General features: G+C 46.9%; 1 protein-coding gene across 3 annotated transcripts in view; it reads left to right on the forward strand.

Annotated features, from left to right (window-relative positions):
* The window catches only part of CHRNA4 (cholinergic receptor nicotinic alpha 4 subunit), a 98,263-nt gene extending 93,600 nt beyond the window's left edge, over window positions 1-4,663 (forward strand). For all 3 annotated transcript variants that reach the window (XM_079979272.1, XM_079979273.1, XM_079979274.1), the window contains one exon: window positions 4,336-4,663. In XM_079979272.1, coding sequence (XP_079835398.1) covers window positions 4,336-4,461 — 126 coding nt within the window. In that variant the 3' untranslated portion in view covers window positions 4,462-4,663. The remainder of the gene's footprint in view (window positions 1-4,335) is intronic.
* The last annotated feature ends 14,238 nt before the right edge of the window (window positions 4,664-18,901 follow it).

Consider the following 18,901-nt stretch of genomic DNA (forward strand, 5'->3'; position numbering starts at 1 on the left):
GCGGCTGCGCCTTGCCTCTCCAGAACAAGCTTAGGGAGGCCCCAGTCCTGCGAAGCCCTACTGGTCACAGGGCCTGGCTCCTGCACGCACTCCTGACATGAATTTTCCCAAGTTGTGGGTGATGATCCACCAATGGCTCACAAAGCCCTGTGCCAGGTGGGTTGCCGGCCTTATAAGTAAGCTCCAAATAAATATTGCTTTTAATCCTTAAGTGGTATGAGGAATACCTCTTACCTCATTGTTTTGTTAGCGTATTATAATGCTGCGGTGATACTTGCAACCAATCTCAAAAAGGCTCGAGTCTTATAATTCAAAACTTGGGAGCTGCTGTTTGCTAGCTGGCAGCAGATCCAGCAATCATTAAACAAAAGGTTCTCATACAGGGAGTTGTTTTGAGTGACTCTTATGGCTTGTCTCTGATTCATAGGAGATAAGATGTCATAGTCACCCAGAACAACTCCCTGTGCTGAACCATCATCAGATCTACCATTAGGGTTATAATTAGGTTCTTCAGCAACATCTGCTCTGAAGACGAAATACGGAAGCAGGTTAAGTATCAGTAATGATCTGGGACGAGGTCTGACAACTTTCTTTTTTAAAAAAATAATACATTTTTATTAAGATTTTAAAAATTACAGAAAGAGCAAGAAAAAACAATACATATAAAATACATATCAAAAACCAGAATAAACAGAAGAAAAAAGATAAAAAACAAGTCAAACCTGTACATCACTTGCTTACATTTACTTATTTCCTTGACCTCCTCACGCCTCCCATTTTTGTATTCTAATTCAATTTGTTATTTCAGCAAATCCTTCCAACCTTATTTTAATCTTAATCATTTGTCTTGTTGTTTAGTCGTTTAGTCGTGTCCGACTCTTCGTGACCCCATGGACCAGAGAATGCCAGGCACTCCTGTCCTCCACTGCCCCCCGCAGCTTGGTCAGACTCATGCTGGTAACCTCGAAAACACTATCCAACCATCTCGTCCTCTGTTGCCCCCTTCTCCTTGTGCCCTCCATCTTTCCCAACATCAGGGTCTTCTCCAGGGAGTCTTCTCTTCTCATGAGGTGGCCAAAGTACTGGAGCCTCAGCTTCACAATCTGTCCTTCCAGTGAGCACTCAGGGCTGATTTCCTTCAGAATGGAGAGGTTTGATCTTCTTGCAGTCCATGGGACTCTCAAGAGTCTCCTCCAGCACCATAATTCAAAAGCATCAATTCTTCGGCGATCAGCCTTCTTTATGGTCCAGCTCTCACTTCCATACATCACTACTGGGAAAACCATAGCTTTAACTATACGGACCTTTGTTGGCAAGGTGATGTCTCTACTTCTCAAGATGCTGTCTAGGCCTGTCATTGCCCTTCTCCCAAGAAGCAGGCGTCTTTTAATTTCGTGGCTGCTGTCACCATCTGCAGTGATCATGGAGCCCAAGAAAGTAAAATCTCTCACTGCCTCCATTTCTTCCCCTTCTATTTGCCAGGAGGTGATGGGACCAGTAGCCATGATCTTCGTTTTTTTGATGTTGAGCTTCAGACCATATTTTGCACTCTCCTCTTTCACCCTCAATAAAAGGTTCTTTAATTCCTCCTCACTTTCTGCCATCAAGGTTGTGTCATCTGCATATCTGAGGTTGTTGATATTTCTTCCGGCAATCTTAATTCTGGCTAGGGATTCATCCAGCCCAGCCTTTCGCATGATGAATTCTGCATATAAGTTAAATAAGCAGGGAGACAAAATGCAGCCTTGTCGTACTCCTTTCCCAATTTTGAACCAGTCAGTTGTTCCATATCCAGTTCTAACTGTAGCTTCTTGTCCCACATAGAGATTTCTCAGGAGACAGATGAGGTGATCAGGCACTCCCATTTCTTTAAGAACTTGCCATAGTTTGCCATGGTCGACACAGTCAAAGGCTTTTGCATAGTCAATGAAGCAGAAGTAAATGTCTTTCTGGAACTCTCTAGCTTTCTCCATAATCCAGCACATGTTTGCAATTTGGTCTCTGGTTCCTCTGCCTCTTCTAAATCCAGCTTGCACTTCTGGGAGTTCTCGGTCCACATACTGCTTGAGCCTTCCTTGTAGAATTTTAAGCATAACCTTGCTAGCGTGAGAAATTAGTGCAATTGTGCGATAGTTGGAGCATTCTTTGGCACTGCCCTTCTTTGGGATTGGGATGTAGACTGATCTTCTCCAATCTTCTGGCCACTGCTGAGTTTTCCAAACTTGCTGGCATATTGAGTGTAGCACCTTAACAGCATCATCTTTTAAAATTTTAAATAGTTCAGCTGGAATACCATCACTTCCACTGGCCTTGTTATTTGCAGTGCTTTCTAAGGCCCATTTGACTTCACTCTCCAGGATGTCTGGCTCAAGGTCAGCAACCACACTACCTGGGGTATATGAGACATCCGTTTCTTTCTGGTATAATTCCTCTGTGTATTCTTGCCACCTCTTCTTGATGTCTTCTGCTTCTGTTAGGTCCTTTCCACTTTTGTCCTTTATTATGGAAATCTTTGTACGAGATGTTCCTTTCATATCTCCAATTTTCTTGAACAGATCTCTGGTTCTTCCCATTCTATTGCTTTCCTCTATTTCTTTGCATTGCTTGTTTAAGAAGGTCTTCTTGTCTCTCCTTGCTATTCTTTGGAAATCTGCATTCAATTTCCTGTATGTTTCACGATCTCCCTTGCATTTTGCTTGCCTTCTCTCCCCCGCTATTTGTAAGGCCTCATTGGACAGCCACTTTGCTTTCTTGCATTTCCTTTTCATTGGGATGGTTTTCGTTGCTGCCTCCTGTATAATGTTACGAGCCTCCATCCATAGTTCTTCAGGCACTCTGTCCACCAAATCTAAATCCTTAAACCTGTTCCTCACTTCCACTGTGTATTCATAAGGGATTTGACTTAGATTGTATCTTACCGGCCCAGTGGTTTTTCCTACTTTCTTCAGTTTAAGCTTGAATTTTGCTATAAGAAGCTGATGATCTGAGCCACAGTCAGCTCCAGGTCTTGTTTTTGCTGACTGTATAGAGCTTCTCCTGGGACGCAGGTGGCACTGTGGGTTAAAGCCTCAGCGCCTAGGACTTGCCGATCGAAAGGTCGGCGGTTCGAATCCCTGCGGCGGGGTGCGCTCCCGCTGCTCGGTCCCAGCGCCTGCCAACCTTGCAGTTCGAAAGCACCTCCGGGTGCAAGTAGATAAATAGGGACCGCTTACCGGCGGGAAGGTAAACGGCGTTTCCGTGTGCGGCTCTGGCTCACCAGAGCAGCGATGTCACGCTGGCCACGTGACCCGGAAGTGTCTCCGGACAGCGCTGGCCCCTGGCCTCTTAAGTGAGATGGGCGCACAACCCCAGAGTCTGTCAAGACTGGCCCGTACGGGCAGGGGTACCTTTACCTTTACCTTATAGAGCTTCTCCATCTTTGGCTGCAGAGAATATAATCAATCTGATTTCGATGCTGCCCATCTGGTGATGTCCATGTGTAGAGTCGTCTCTTGTGTTGTTGGAAAAGCGTGTTTGTGATGACCAGCTTGTTCTCTTGACAGAACTCTATTAGCCTTTGCCCTGCTTCGTTTTGATCTCCAAGGCCAAACTTGCCAGTTGTTCCTTTTATCTCTTGACTCCCTACTTTAGCATTCCAATCCCCTATAATGAGAAGAACATCCTTCTTTGGTGTCACTTCTATAAGGTGTAAGGTGTTGTAAGTCTTCAACATTTGTCTTAATATACTATAATTTTACATTCTCTCTTTCACCAACTCATTTTAACTTAAACCTAATATCTGACAACTTTCAAACCCTGCATTGCCATTCCAATTGATACTATTATTATTATTATTATTATTATTATTATTATTATTTTATTATATTTTATATATACCCTGCCCATCTGGTTGGGTTTCCCCAGCCACTCTGGGCAACATACAGACAAAAGGCAAGCTCACACATCCCACTCATACTTGCAGTAATGGACTGCATTTGATACTTTTTTTGTCTGAAGGTTTTCAATGGGTTGGGTTTTTTTTTATTGATAACCATCCCTGGATTCTTTTGAATGAACTGTGGTTTTGAAACACAATCAATCAATCAATCAATCAATCAATCAATAGGATGTCATATAAGGCAAGGCTCCCCATGACCAAAACCAACCAAACTTGGGTTTGCCTACCCACATTGCCAACTCTGGTGGCAGCTCTGCCTTAGATGACCTCACCATCACAGACACAGAAAAGTCTATGTGCCTCTTGCCCAACCAGTAATTGGCAAACACCTACATCCTTTCTTCCTGCTTTCTGAATGTACAGTAAGTGTCCTTCCTTCTCCCCCTCTCTCATTCCAGGTGAAGGAGGACTGGAAGTACGTGGCAATGGTCATTGACAGAATTTTCCTCTGGATGTTCATCATTGTTTGCTTGCTGGGGACTGTGGGCCTTTTCCTACCTCCTTGGCTGGCAGGAATGATCTAGGATCCAAACAACTCTGGAAAGGAATCCGTCACATCCCATTCAACCGATTCCAATCCACCTGGAAGGGGCAAAGCTGAACGCTGGAGAAGGCTGCTATGAACGATTTGCTGTAATGTCTGCGCATGAACCATTCCTGGGGAGCTCCAAGGATGCCTTCCAAGGTTGCATCACTTGCCTAAGCCATCTTCATCTTCTATATCTCTTTGGGGGTGGGCGGGAGGGGTGGGGCTGGTCAATTAAAGTTTATCCATAGCATGACGGCATCTGTTGTCATATATACTCCTGAGAACACAGCTGTCTTCCTTTAAAGCAAGTGCAAATAGAGGCACTTAACATAACGGACTCAGTCCCTCCTGGCAAGTCAATGGAGAAGTTTAGCAAACAAGGTCGAGTGAAGGGTCTTGTTGAGGTGTGTTTGAATAACCGGCAAGGAGTGGTGGAGGTGAAGAGGATAGATTTTTGTCAGAGGCACGCCTTGGTGGAAATGAAAAATATGAATTCAAGTTCTCCTGATCTTCAGAGTTCAGTTTCGTAATGAAACTGAGCAAACTGGAGGAAAGACATACCACATCTGGCCACCACTGGACTGTACATCTTGGCTGGTCCATATGATCAGAAGAGACACTTGGTACAGCTTTTGCTGAGCCAAACCACATTAGGCTGCAGGTGGGGGAATCCCATCTTTGCACACTTATTAAACTACCATGCCTGGAAGAAGGGTTGGCTCGAACTCTTCTTCCTGCCTTTTTAGTTTTTGTATTTGCAGGGAGCTTTGTTTGCACTGCAGGAATGTTCGGATCCTCCGCTGGCAATGTGAAAAGGAATAGACAAGCAAAAGCTTCAGTGTGCCGCTCTTGAGATCGGAAGCATCAGCTTTGCGGCTCTGAAGCAAAGGAAAGATAAAGTCAATGGGAGAGGAAGCTGAAGCTCAGAGGCCCACAAAGCTGCAGGGTCCCCATTTCTGGCAGGGTCAGCTGGAGTTATACAAGTTCACAGAGCGCTTTCCTCTGTCTTGCCAAGAATGGGGAAGCCCCTTCTTCCTTACACAGCATGGGCTGCTCTGTGGGAGAGCATCTAAAGTAGTTAGAAGCAGCATCCCATAACTTTGCTTGTAAAAGCATTTGCTGTGTTGCTTGGGGGATCCAAAATGGTACTGACAATACCTTTGAGCAGGAGCAGGCACTGGAATTGCTAAGATCCCCTCTTCGTAGCCAGCAAGGAATCCTGTTTGACAAGAAACCATTGTACTCTGCCAACATAGTGGTGCAAAGGCACCAGCTGCCACAGATTGCATCTAATCTGTTCCTCCCCATTCCTCCCATTTGTTTCCAAAGTGTCAGGTGTAATTTGCATAATACATTTCACCAGTACAAATCACATTTCCTAGGTGCACAGTGTGGATTTCCACCCTCCGCCCCCAGTGCAGAATAAATGCAATCAGGAATTGAAATGGAAACCTATCTATTAAGAGTCCTTCGCTATGAAGATTAGGGCTGGGTTTCAAAATTATGATATATCACCAGACAAACATTGTGATAGAATGATACACATTATCACAATATCTGAAATAAGGATGGAGCTATGCAGAGGCATTGGCTGGCTTCACAATTTTACCCACCTTGTGATTTTGCATAACACACATCCCATGATTTGTGATATATTGCCGGGTCAAAAACTATGGAACCAATATCGCAACATGCTCTTCAAACCAGTTTTGGGTGATAGATTGATATATCACCCAGCCCTAAAGAAGTTGCAGCTTAAACTCTTGGATCAAGCCATATTTGATGGGTGGGTCTGGTGGAAGGGGCATATGCATCCATATAATCCATTGTTCACCACTGTTGGCACATGAGTAGGGTTATAGTGATGGAAAAGGGGGGTGGATTTCCACTGCTAACATGTGTGGCTTGATCTTCTGTGACAGAGCATCATGTGGGTTCTGCACTTCCTGCCCAAACAAAGCTCAGTCCATTCCTGCTTGGTCTTTATCTGGCGGTGTGAACTCAGGTTAACACTTAAAACTTTTCAGATGACAAAAGCAAAGACGAAGAAGAGAATCCTCGAAAGGGAGACAAGAATGCGAGGGTGACTCCTCCAGACTTTTCCCTGTGATTCTGGGCCAAATCTTTCTCGGTTAAGAGAAGCAATTGTTGAAGCTTCATGAACAGACTTGAAATAAAGGATTTCTGAGTAACTGTAGCCTTGTGTCATTCTTAGAGTTGTCTTACTTGAACTGGGAGCCCCAACAAGGCTTCTATCAAAGCACTGGACTTTCAGGAACTGGTGGGGAGAGCATAGCTCAGAAGCAGAGCTTTGAACGCAGAAGGTACTGAGCATCTCTAGAGAGGGCTGTGAAGACCTTCTGCCTGAAATCTTGGAGAGCCACTGCCAGTCAGTGTCAACAATATTTAGTTAGGTGGACCAATGTCCTGCCTCAGTATAAGGAAGCAGAATCATATAATTGTAGAGTTGGAAGGGCCATCTACTCCAACTCCCTGCAATGCAGAAATCTCAGCTAAAGCATCCATGGCAGATGGCCATCCAACCTCTGCTCCCGCTCTTCCCAAAAATTGGGAGATTTGGAGGAAAAGAAGGTGACAGAAGGTAGATTTTGAGAAGGGGTGTTTGACATAGATGGGATAAAATGGAATGATAAATTACATGCAATATACTTCTCCCTCACACCTTAGGAAGAAATCATCTGCCTTATAAAACTCGTTTTTGGAATTGCTTTAGGAGAAATTACTTGTAAACCTGATCATCACCATTTGCCCTTTAAATTTACTACTTAAAAAAGGATCATTTCAATATATCAGTTTTCAGAAGAGGCCTTAGTTTTCAAGCTTGGGAAATGGCTCATTCTTTCTGTTCCCTTCCACAATTCCATATTATGTTACCTTCTGACTGACAGAGAGAATGATCAAAACATTTTCTGGGCTGAAACAAATGGAAATTGCAGCCTGGGCACAGAAATTCTTCGCCATTTGGATCTCATGATGTTCAGCTCCATGTGCTCACCTTGAATACCCAGGACAAACTGGTCCTAGTTGTTGGAATTCAGGCTCGGTCAGAGGTATGTGCCTATCTCTCCAGGCACCGGCTGAATTCTTTTGACCTCCCTCCGGCGACTCCCGGCAGGAAAAACACACGAGGTCCGTTCCGGCGATTTTCCTCAGGCTGTGAGAAAAACACACCAACTGCTTCTCCTCCTCCCTGCTCCCTGCATATCCCCAGGGAGGGGAATCAGACTCAGACAGAAATGTATCTACATTGCTTTTATTCCTGTCTTCAGCAGTCATACAGTGAAAGATGTCCGCTCTCTTCAACAAAACAGAGAGAAAACTCATAACTCCACCCATGTACATCCTGTACAGGTCATATGACACACACTGAGCTCACATCCTGTGCTCAATAAGGAGAATGGACTGCCCCTTTGTTTCCATGGCAACAGTCACATACATCCTGTCTGGCTTTGCAGCCACAAGCAGCTGACTGAGCTGCTAGAGCCTTTGCTTGCTGCAGCATTGCTGCTTTAGAATAGCATACTCCCCCTAAAGCATCAATGCGTGCTGCGAGCAAAGCGTCATCCAGAGAAGAAAACAAACAGTTGTTATACTTATAACACTCCCCTGTTGTTTCAGTTCCACCCTTGGAACTACACGCCACTGGTTTTACCAATGTACCTCTCTGGTTGTGTGGCTTCCAAGGAATGAGTGCATCTGCATTACCTTGGTTAACAACTCTCTGTTGTGCCTTTGTCTCTGACTCAGACACAGCTTCAATTTGACCTTGGTCGTTTACAACAGCAACACACGCAATGGCTTGGTCTGCTCTCTCAGACCTACGTAAGAGGTGCTGCTCTCCCTTGCTTTCTGGTTCAGCCTCTGAACTCTCTGAAGAACCAGTACTAAGCTTAATCAGTGGTTCATCCTCCTCTTCTGAGGGTCTAGTCATTGTGTGAGATTTCCTCTCAATGACTGTGACAACTGAGCTGTCTGAGCTATCACTGTCATCATCAGTACTACTGAACTCAATAAGATCAAACTCATCATCATCATCATCATCTCCTGTGGGAAATGTGTGAACAATCACTCTCTCCTGTTCAGGAGCACTCTCTAGAAATTTTGTGAGAATCACCTGACCAGATTCAGACAAAATTACTCTGTAGAGATCCTTTTCATAACCCACAAAAATGCCTCTGGCATTCTTTACTCCACCTGGAGCTTCTGTTCTCACATGAGACCCAAAAACCTTGAAATGGGCAACAGAAGGTTTTCTATGGAACAGTTTCTCAAAAGGAGAACTTCCCAACTCTTTTGAAAACTTCCTCAACCACGTATAAGTATATGACATTAGCGACTCAGCCCAGTACTCATGTGGCAGATGTGAACTAAGCAATTGCGCCTCCATTCCCTTTTGCAATTCTTTGTTCACTCTAACACAGACACATCTGTTCCAAGCTCCTTCGGAAGCTGCAATTTTGTGTCTTATCCCTTTCTTCTTCAGGAACCTCTGGAAATCCTGTAAGAGAAAAATTGGCTTCTCATCTGTGCAAAGACAATCTATGTCAGCATCATGCATATTTTTAACTTTGTCACAAAACTCTTTAAACCTTTCTAAGGCGTCTTTTGGTCTCTCCAAAAGATTAATCCAGACAAAACCTGTAAAAGAATCAACACATATTAGGTAATACTTTGCATTGCCTCTAGATGGTGCTAAAGGACCAATCACATCAGCATACACCCGCTGAAATGCCCTGTCGACCCTTGAGGTGACCTGCTTGGCGTTCTTTTCAGCTACACCTGCAAAAGAAATCATGTTAGAATCACAAGAATTACATTCCATGTAATCACTTTGATCAAAAGTCAACAAATACAGTCCATCTTTCTCTTCGGCAGAAAGATACAGCTCTCCATCTTTGTAGATTTCACAGTTCTCATCATCATAGGACAGTTTTAGTCCCTTCTTGGCAATCTGCGAAACGCTGAGCAGATTGTACTTCAACTCTGGAACCAAATAAACATCGTTTATAGTCAAGTTCAGACTTTTAAGATACACAGTCCCAATTCCGGTGGCTTCCAGCTCTTGACCGTTGGCTTGTTGTACAACGAAGCTTTGCTTCTTAAACGACGAAAACAAATCCCTACGATGGGTCATGTGAAATGTGCAGCCAGTGTCAATGACAAAGGCGTTCTCCACATCTGGCTTGGTTCCTTTCGACATCAAAGCCTTTGCAGGCTTCGCCTGTGACTTGGCATGACTTCTGCCTGACGCCTCAGACTTCGTGGAGCTTCCCTTGGCTCCTTTGTTCTGACGTGGCTTCTTGCAGTACCGCTGAAGATGCCCAGTCTGTCCACAATTGAAACATCGGACAACGTTCAAAGCTACAGCGTCTCCTCCAGTAGCTACAGCAGTGGGGGTTTCTGAACTCCGTTCTTCCCTCCCCCTGTCCTTGACTTCCAGGGCGGCAAGTCTGTCATGTTCGTTCAGCACGACGGCAAAGACCCTGTCCGACGTTAGATCAGCTGCTGGGAGAGACCCCAGCTGACTGGGAACCGTTTTGTAAGTCCGATTCAGGCTGTTGATCACCATGAAGCAAAACACTTCCTCCTGCAGACGGAAATTGAGTTCCACCATCTGCTGACGCAGAAATTTCATTTCCGTCAGGTGCGCTTGAACATCTCCATCAGGCGCAAGCCTCAGGTTAGTCAGCTTTTCAAAATACAGCAACGCTGAAGAACCTGCATCTCTCTGATGTGTCCTTCTCAGCGTGTCCCAAACATCTTTCGCGTGCTGTAAATCTTGTATACGAAAAAGCTGAGAGTCTGACACGCACAGAATTATAGCGGTTCTGGCCTTCACATCCTGTGACTCCCAAGCACGCGTTGGTGCTGCAGGGATGGGGTTCTCAATCACCCCAAACAGTCTCTGATTCTGCAGCAAGGCCTTCATCTTAATAGACCAAGATGCATAATTGTCACTGGTCAAGAGGGGTGGAGAAGGCAGGCCTCCCCCTTTCTTGGCATCCATTTTGAGTCCTTGCATTGACTCTCAAACACAAGCCTCTAAAATCCAATAGCTGGCTTGTTTACACTCTGTGCACCTGGCAGCTCTAACACTGGCCGCGTGGAAAGTCCCCTTTCAACAGTTCCTTTGTAAGGGCCTAGTCTAAACACGAGCTGTTTTTGCCTCTCTGGGCACAGCCTGACTTCCAGCCCTTATCTTGAAACTGGCCTGCGTTGCTAAGCAACCACATTCCTTTCCTTGGACAGGAAAAACCACAGGAATGTTTGGAATGCAGACTCTTCTCTCTCGGAGCTGTTTTTCCCAAACGTTGCTCCCATGAAGCAGAGAATTAATCCATCTGCATTCACACTCTTAAGCCTGAAAATCTCATACCTGGGCTCCGTAGCTTGGCTTTCAGCTTCTTCTGGTGAGCTCCTGGCTGCAGAGAATCAGCCTCCATCTCAGGCTTCCATGGAGAGGGATGAAAATAGCAGCTCTGCTCCTATTTCTGCAGACTTCCATGGATCGTAGCAACCATCCTCTGCTACCACTGTTGGAATTCAGGCTCGGTCAGAAGTATGTGCCTATCTCTCCAGGCACCGGCTGAATTCTTTTGACCTCCCTCCGGCGACTCCCGGCAGGAAAAACACACGAGGTCCGTTCCGGCGATTTTCCTCAGGCTGTGAGAAAAACACACCAACTGCTTCTCCTCCTCCCTGCTCCCTGCATATCCCCAGGGAGGGGAATCAGACTCAGACAGAAATGTATCTACATTGCTTTTATTCCTGTCTTCAGCAGTCATACAGTGAAAGATGTCCGCTCTCTTCAACAAAACAGAGAGAAAACTCATAACTCCACCCATGTACATCCTGTACAGGTCATATGACACACACTGAGCTCACATCCTGTTCTCAATAAGGAGAATGGACTGCCCCTTTGTTTCCATGGCAACAGTCACATACATCCTGTCTGGCTTTGCAGCCACAAGCAGCTGACTGGGCTGCTAGAGCCTTTGCTTGCTGCAGCATTGCTGCTTTAGAATAACACTAGTCTGAGGGTTGTCAGGCACAGGAATGGGGCCCCAGATGCAGACTTCATCCAGGTGCTAGGCCAGGCCTGTTGCGTCTCAAGGCCCCAAGACCCACCCCCAAAATAAATACACATGGACACTTATATTAGTTTAGGTTTTTTGGCAAATTTGGGCAACAACTTTATTGAAATACAATCACATGAGCGGTATTGGCTTAGGCATTGACTCCCCATTATAACTGACTCCACATCTCGTTATGATCATCCAATGGGGTAAACCAAACGAGGGAGCAAGGTCGATGAGGACCAACCAAAGCTCACCCTGGGGTTCCTATGGTCCTGGCATGGCCCTAGCCCCTCAAGCGGACTTCAGATGAGATCCAGTATCCCCAGATTCCTTTAACGGAATACCCAGTTCCTGGAGGGGCAGGTGATGGTCGCACCTTCCCTCCCCGCAATCCAACCGAGTCAATGCCTAACCGCCACCTTACAAGTTGTGACGATTTGCTAAGGGGTAGACAAAAACCAAATGGCTAAAGCCAATCTGCCAAATGGAAAAATTCCTGCCCAGCCCTTGTTCCAAAACAGGCGACCCAAACCAAAGCAAGGCCAAGCGACTCTACCTAAACCAGGAAGGGAGGGTGGGTGTTCAGCAGTGAGAAGCAAGTGTCCCTGCTTGCGTCCTGTTGCCATTTTTAAAGCCCCTGGGATCACGCCACCTACTGGCTATTGGCTAAAACCGCCTGGCGTGATCCCTGAGGAATGGCCAGGACTTCTTGCTCCCCCCCCCATTTTAACCCTATTGGGTGAGCTCTTAGGTCCCAAGCGCAACCAGGACCCTCTGTTATGAGGATCCCATTTGGAAGATACACAGCAGAGCATTTCTCAAAACCAGGACTTCCAGTTCTCAGTGCCAAGGCCCTGCTGCCTCATCAAACCTGGTAGGTGAGCTGATACAGATCAGGAGCGCCCTCTAGGTTGCAGATTTAGCCAGAATATCATCAACTGCCCCAACAGTTTGAGCTTGTGTCAGCCGAGATACGCCAGGCCACATAAAACCCTCACATCCACATCAGCTATTCATTCTGGGTAACAGAAATTAACCAGCACATTTCTCCTAACACGTTTGTATGCAATTTTGCCCGGTACATATATCTTTGCAAGTAAATAAATGCACAGGTGGTTTGTAATGCAATGTCCCAGCCGAGTCAAGCAGTCGGGACATTGTACACCCGGCCCTTATCTGATAAAATGGTAATACAGTGGTGCCTCGCAAGACAAAAAGAATCCATTCTGCGATTCTCTTCGTCTAGCGGTTTTTTCGTCTTGCGAAGCAAGCCCATTGACGGATTAGCGGATTAGCGCTATTAGCGGCTTAGTGACTTTTAGCGGCTTTTAGTGGCTTATCAGCTTAGTGGATCAGCTGATCAGCGGCTTAGCAGCTTAGAAAAAGGGGGGAAAGGGGGGGAAAGTTCGAAAAACTCGCAAGACATTTTGTCTTGCGAAGCAAGCCCATAGGGAAATTCATTTTGTGAAGCGCGTCCAAAACGGAAAACCCTTTCGTCTAGCGGGTTTTCTGTCTTGCGAGGCGTTCGTCTTGCGGGGCACCACTGTAGTACAGACCAGCTGATCAGCTTAGGGGACATGGCTTTAATCCTGTCCTCCCATTCCCTAGTGCACATCTAGTTGGTGCAGCTGGCAGTTGGGGGCCCAAGTGCCATGAACGGTTGCTTCCCCTGCCCCACCGTAACCCAAGATGAAATGACCACACTTGACGGTATTCTTTGGTTCAAGCTAGACCACAACTTTATCGATTACAGATATAAGTGGCTTTGGCTTAGGCATTGGGTATAACCGGTATTGACCAGCTAATTTGAGGTCCAATTCTCCAAGGGGTTGAACCCATGTTAAGATTGTCCTTTGACATACATTAAATAGGAACGACCCCACACAGATCACCTTGAGGGGTGCTATGGCCCTAGCCCCTGCAGGATGCCTTTAACAGGATATCCAAACCTCCCCTCCAACCAAGATGTCAGGGAACTGCCATCAGCTCAGAGGTGAGAGGTGGAAGGGCAGCTGGATTACAGAGAGCCTCCAAAGATCATGAGAAGCAGCACTTCCTCCGCAGAGGAGGGAAGCCCCGCCTCTAGTGGAGAAGAGATGCAGGGCTCGGAGGATGCAAGAGAGAGCCAAAACACCGTGCATGAGCAAAGTGGGGGGGCAGGTCCGCCTTTACCAACGCCCTCCCTGCACAGTAGGTTTTCACGCAGAGAGGGGAGGCATTGGATGGGGGTCAAGAGACTACTCTGCTGGGGAAAGTTTAAGGACCGCCCACTCTCAGATTCTGCTAGTGACTGAGCAAGGCATGGAATTGAGACGTTCTGCACTGTAAATGTTTTGCACCAATAATAAAGCCTTTGAAAAGACCAGTGAGGGATCCTGCCTGTTCGCTCTCTCAAGCAACCAAGCCGATAGGCATAACACAAGACTAAGGCTTTTACCCAATGCCTTTTGTGCCAAAGTTGTGACAATTACTATGAGGTAGGTGAAACCCCCAGGTTGACCAATTGACCTGAAGGACAAATGCCTCCTCTGCTCCCCAAATGGTGGCCAATCATAATCCATAGCAAGGCCAGGAACACAACCTACCTCTGTGATAGGTAGGAGATAGCCCAAGGGGGTGGGAGACCCAGCAAAAACCTGAAGTGCAGGGTAAGGGACTGAGCATGCCCACCCCTTGGGCCAGCTGTCACTAGCCCGTTTAGCAGCCAGACCAAACCCAAATGCTCCCCAGGTAGTGGGAGAGGCTGTTGCATCTCCTGGCAGCTGAGGACCCAGCAGGGAGGCAGAAATTGTGGGTGTGATGGCCTGGGATTCCGATTCAGAGGCTGAACCAGAGGAATCCCAGCCTGCACAGGAGTCCCCGGCTCCAGGGCCGGCTGAACTGGGGCAGGGCCTGGATTCTGAAGCGCCTGCACCTGTGCCGGATCCTCAGGAGCAGGCACCAGGTGATTCCACTCTGGCTCCAGAGGTGGTTGAGGACTCAGTGCCTGCAGGTGAGTACTCCCCCTGGGTCCAGTAACCCTTTAGCCTCTCCTGAACTGCAGAGACTCAGGGCAGAGAGGCGAAGGGAACTGGTTGCTCCCAGGAGGAGTGCTTGCCTTAAGGCCAAGAGAGGCGGGTCTCCTAGGGACCGGGACCGCCCCTGGCCTCAGAACAGATAAAGGCCAGTCGGCCCGGTCCCAGGTTGTGGGAGCAACGTCGTTGTTGAGTACCTGTTCCTGCCCGGACCCAGACCTGACTCTTCAGTGCTCCTGTCCCCGCCCGGCTTCCTGCTTCGGACCTCGCCCCGCTCCTTGTGGACTGATTCCAGGCTAGTGACCCAGGACCGGACTTTGACTACGCCAATGGTAACCTTTCCCCCGGGATCAGCACAGTGGGAATGTTCAGGGAGGCAGGAGAGGATATATTGTTTAATAATATCCTTCCCAACTTGCGTTACCGAGTTCTATAATTTAGCAGCGTAACATTCCCTTTTTAAACTTACACAGCGGATAACATGTTGCCAGGCTTGCTTTAGCCTCTAAAATAAGTTTCCTGGTAATTCCCCTTTATTCCCTCCTAAAAAAGAATAGACATGACAAAGTCTTGTATAAAAGGTATAAAATAGTTTACTCACACATTCTGTTCACAGATGGATCCCAGAAGGCAGACTTAAGTTACAAAATATATACACTTGGAATCTATCCCATAAGGGGATAGTTCCTTTGTCCTCTCTTGGTTGGAGGCCAAGAGAACATCTCAGGCTAAGCAGCTGATGCTTCTACGATGAAAGCAAGATGGAGGAGAGAGAGATGTGGTGGCCAGCCCTGTGCTTTTGTTACTTGCACAGGTAAGGTCACGTCCACCTCTGGTCACATGTAGAGGAAGTTTGTCCCAGCCTAGGAGGAAACAGGAAGTTCCGACTGGCTGGTCCAGACATCCCCTTTTTACGTCCACTCTAGGAATGTTGTATTTGACTGCTCTGTGTTCCACATCCTACAGAAATGGCAACGGAGTCTCTCCATGCCTCGATGCTGCACTGCCAGTTAAATGGTAAGCGGACTTATTTGACAAGGTTCTGCATGTCCAGTTTTGGTTTGATGCCTTCGTGCAAAGGGGAAAATCTGAGTGGGTGAAAATATACGGTTGATGTGGTGCTTTATGGTTGACAGATGTGCTGTGCAAATTTGCCCAAAAGTTTACTTCTGTGTCAAGAATTTGCTCTAGCCAAGATGACCAACTTTGCTCGGCACTCATTAATTTTATTCTGCCCTCCCCCGGGTAATCTTTTGCAACTTTTTTGTTTCAAGCTGCATCTGAAGGTTGGACTCCTCTCTCTTTTTCATCTAGGTAACTAAGAAGCATTATTAGAGCATACCCTTCAACTGTCCTGATTTAATTGGGATATGCCATTTTGAAAGGCCATGCTCTTGTGTGAATCACCTGGCTCCTGTGAGATCATGGACCTAAAACATGTGTGTGCTGGGGGGGCGTGCTATTGTACAGGTCATGTGACTCATGCAGGAGCAAGGCCCCGAAAGACTCACACCCCATGTCCTCTGGGACATGTTGGAAAGTACATCAGAATTCAAGGGCAGTTTCCAGCCAGGCAAAAACAGTGGCAGAGGGTGAAAAGGTGTGATCTAGGAAAAGTCCCAAGGGCCGGATTAGAGAGACACGGAGGGCTGCATTTGCTCCCCAGACCTGCACAGCACTGTATTAACTCTCCAGTTTAGTTTGGCCCTTGCTTATTTTGAGTCATTCCCACTCACGGCCGGAGTCTCAACCAGAGTGCTTGACTGCTGCAGCGATGGCCTCAATCACAACTTGGGATCACAGAAGTTTGGAAGCAGAGAGGACAGGGATCTTGCAGACTCCTTGTGTGGCAGGGCTTCCCTTGGGATCTACTGGGATTTTTACAGCGCTTTCCTCCCCCTCCCCCCGGGCCCTGTTTTTATGAGCTTGTTCAAAGTGGCCAGGGGAAATTGCAAATATTAGCTCAGTGTCACATAAGAGACAAACCAAGCAAAGTGTGCCGATGCTGAGCCAGCGGTTCCTGCCAGCAAAGGCAGCGGAAGAGGAGCAGCAGAAAGGAACCTGATGAATATGGATGAGCTCGGCTCAGGAACTCAACCCGAAATGAAAATTGCAATTGGGAAGAAATGAATCCCTTCTTAGGTCCTCGCTAATGGAGCATAATGTTAGTTGTGGCTTAAGTTTGTGCCGTTTGGAGACTAATTGCCAGTGTGGGATGGAGACGATCTGGTCCTGATCTGGAGTCTGCATGCCCCCGGGGCAGGGAAAGCTCCCATCCGAGCATGTGGGAGTTTCTTCCTCCTAATAATAATAATAATACAGTGGTGCCTCGCAAGACAAAATCAATTCGTTCCGCGAGTCGCTTCGTCTTGCGATTTTTTCGTCTTGCGGAGCGCGGATTTCCAGGGTATTAACGGTTTTACGAAAAAGGAAGCAAATCCGCAAGACGTTTTCGTCTTGCGAAGCAAGCCCATAGGGAATTTCGTCTTGCGAAGCACCTCGAAAAACGGAAAACCCTTTCGTCTAGTGAGTTTTTCGTCTTGCGAGGCATTCGTCTTGCGGGGCACCACTGTAATACATTTTATTTATACCCCGCCCTCCCTAGCCAAGACCAGGCTCAGGGTGGCTAACACCAGATATAAAACAATTGATTGAAATCCAACTAAAAAAACAAGATTAAAATACATGTCCAAGAAGCTTTTAAAAACTTGTCAGGGTGCTGGAAGGAATTTTGACTATTGTTGCTGCTTTTGTGACAGAGGCATGAATTTGGGCAGTGCTTGATGTGAAGAGATGATAGATGATAGCTAGATAGATAGATAGCTAGATAGATAGGTAAAGGGGCCCCTGACCATTAGGTCCAGTGGTGGCCGACTCTGGGGTTGTGGCGCTCATCTCGCTTTATTGGCCGAGGGAGCTGGTGTACACCTTCCGGGTCATGTGGTTCTGGCGAACCAGAGCAGCACACGGAAACACCATTTACCTTCCCGCTGGAACGGTACCTATTTATCTACTTGCACTTTGACATGCTTTCGAACTGCTAGGTTGGCAGGAGCAGGGACCGAGCAACGGGAGCTCACCCCGTCGCAGGGATTTGAACCGCCGACCTTCTGATTGGCAAGCCCTAGGCCACAGCCCTGCCCGCGTCCCTCTAGGATAGGAGGATAGGAGGGAGATAAAAGAAAGCACCTTTCCACACAGCTCTTAGTTCAACTATAGCACTTGTTCTCACAGGACATTATTTATATCCTGCCCTCCGCAGCCAAGACTAGGCTCAGGGCAGCTAACACCAGGTAAAAACAATTGATTAAAATACAACTTAAAAACAAGATTAAGTACAACTTTAAAATGCAGCCTCATTTCAGTAGAAACTCAAATCAAAAACTTTTTGGGGATGAAAATGTCAAGTCTTCACCAAGGCTAACTATCCAGACTGGTCCTACGTGGGCCAGAAAAAAGCCTGGGAAGTCCCCAAATAGGAGTTCCATCACAGAAGGAGAAAGGAAAAAGGAAAGAGGGGGAGGGGATCAAGTTTATTCCAAGCCAAAAGTCAGGCGGAATAACTGTCTTACAGGCCCTGTGGAAAGAAATCAGATCCCGCAGGGCCCTGGTCTCATGAGGCAGAGCGTTCCATCAGGCTGGAGCCAGTGTTGAAAAGGCCCTGGCTCTGGTTGAGGCTAATCTGACTTCCTTAGGGCCCGGAACCTCTAGGGTGTTGCTGTTTATGGACCTTAAGGTCCTCCATGGGGCATACCGGGAGAGGTGGTCCCCCCATTAAAAGAACTGGCAGATGTGATCTCAGAACCACTGGCAGTCATCTTTGAGAATTCCTGGAGAACAGGCGAAGTCCCGGCAGACTGGAGGAGGGCAAATGTTGTCCCTATTTTCAAAAAGGGGAAAAGAGAGGACCCAAATAATTACCGCCCAGTCAGTCTGACATCAATACCAGGGAAGATTCTGGAGCAGATCATCAAGCAAACAGTCTGTGAGCACCTAGAAAGGAATACTGTGATCACCAATAGTCAGCATGGATTTCTGAAAAATAAGTCATGTCAGACTAACCTGATCTCGTTTTTTGACAGAATTGCAAGCCTGGTAGATGAAGGGAATGCAGTGGATGTAGCCTACCTTGATTTCAGCAAGGCATTTGACAAGGTGCCCCATGATATTCTTGTAAAGAAGCTGGTAAAATGCGGACTTGACTATGCTACCACTCAGTAGATTTGTAACTGGCTGACTGACCGAACCCAAAGGGTGCTCATCAATGGTTCCTCTTCATCCTGGAGAAGAGTGACTAGTGGGGTGCCACAGGGTTCTGTCT

Source organism: Podarcis cretensis (assembly GCF_951804945.1).
Source record: "Podarcis cretensis genome assembly, chromosome: 6".
Taxonomy (NCBI): domain Eukaryota; kingdom Metazoa; phylum Chordata; class Lepidosauria; order Squamata; family Lacertidae; genus Podarcis; species Podarcis cretensis.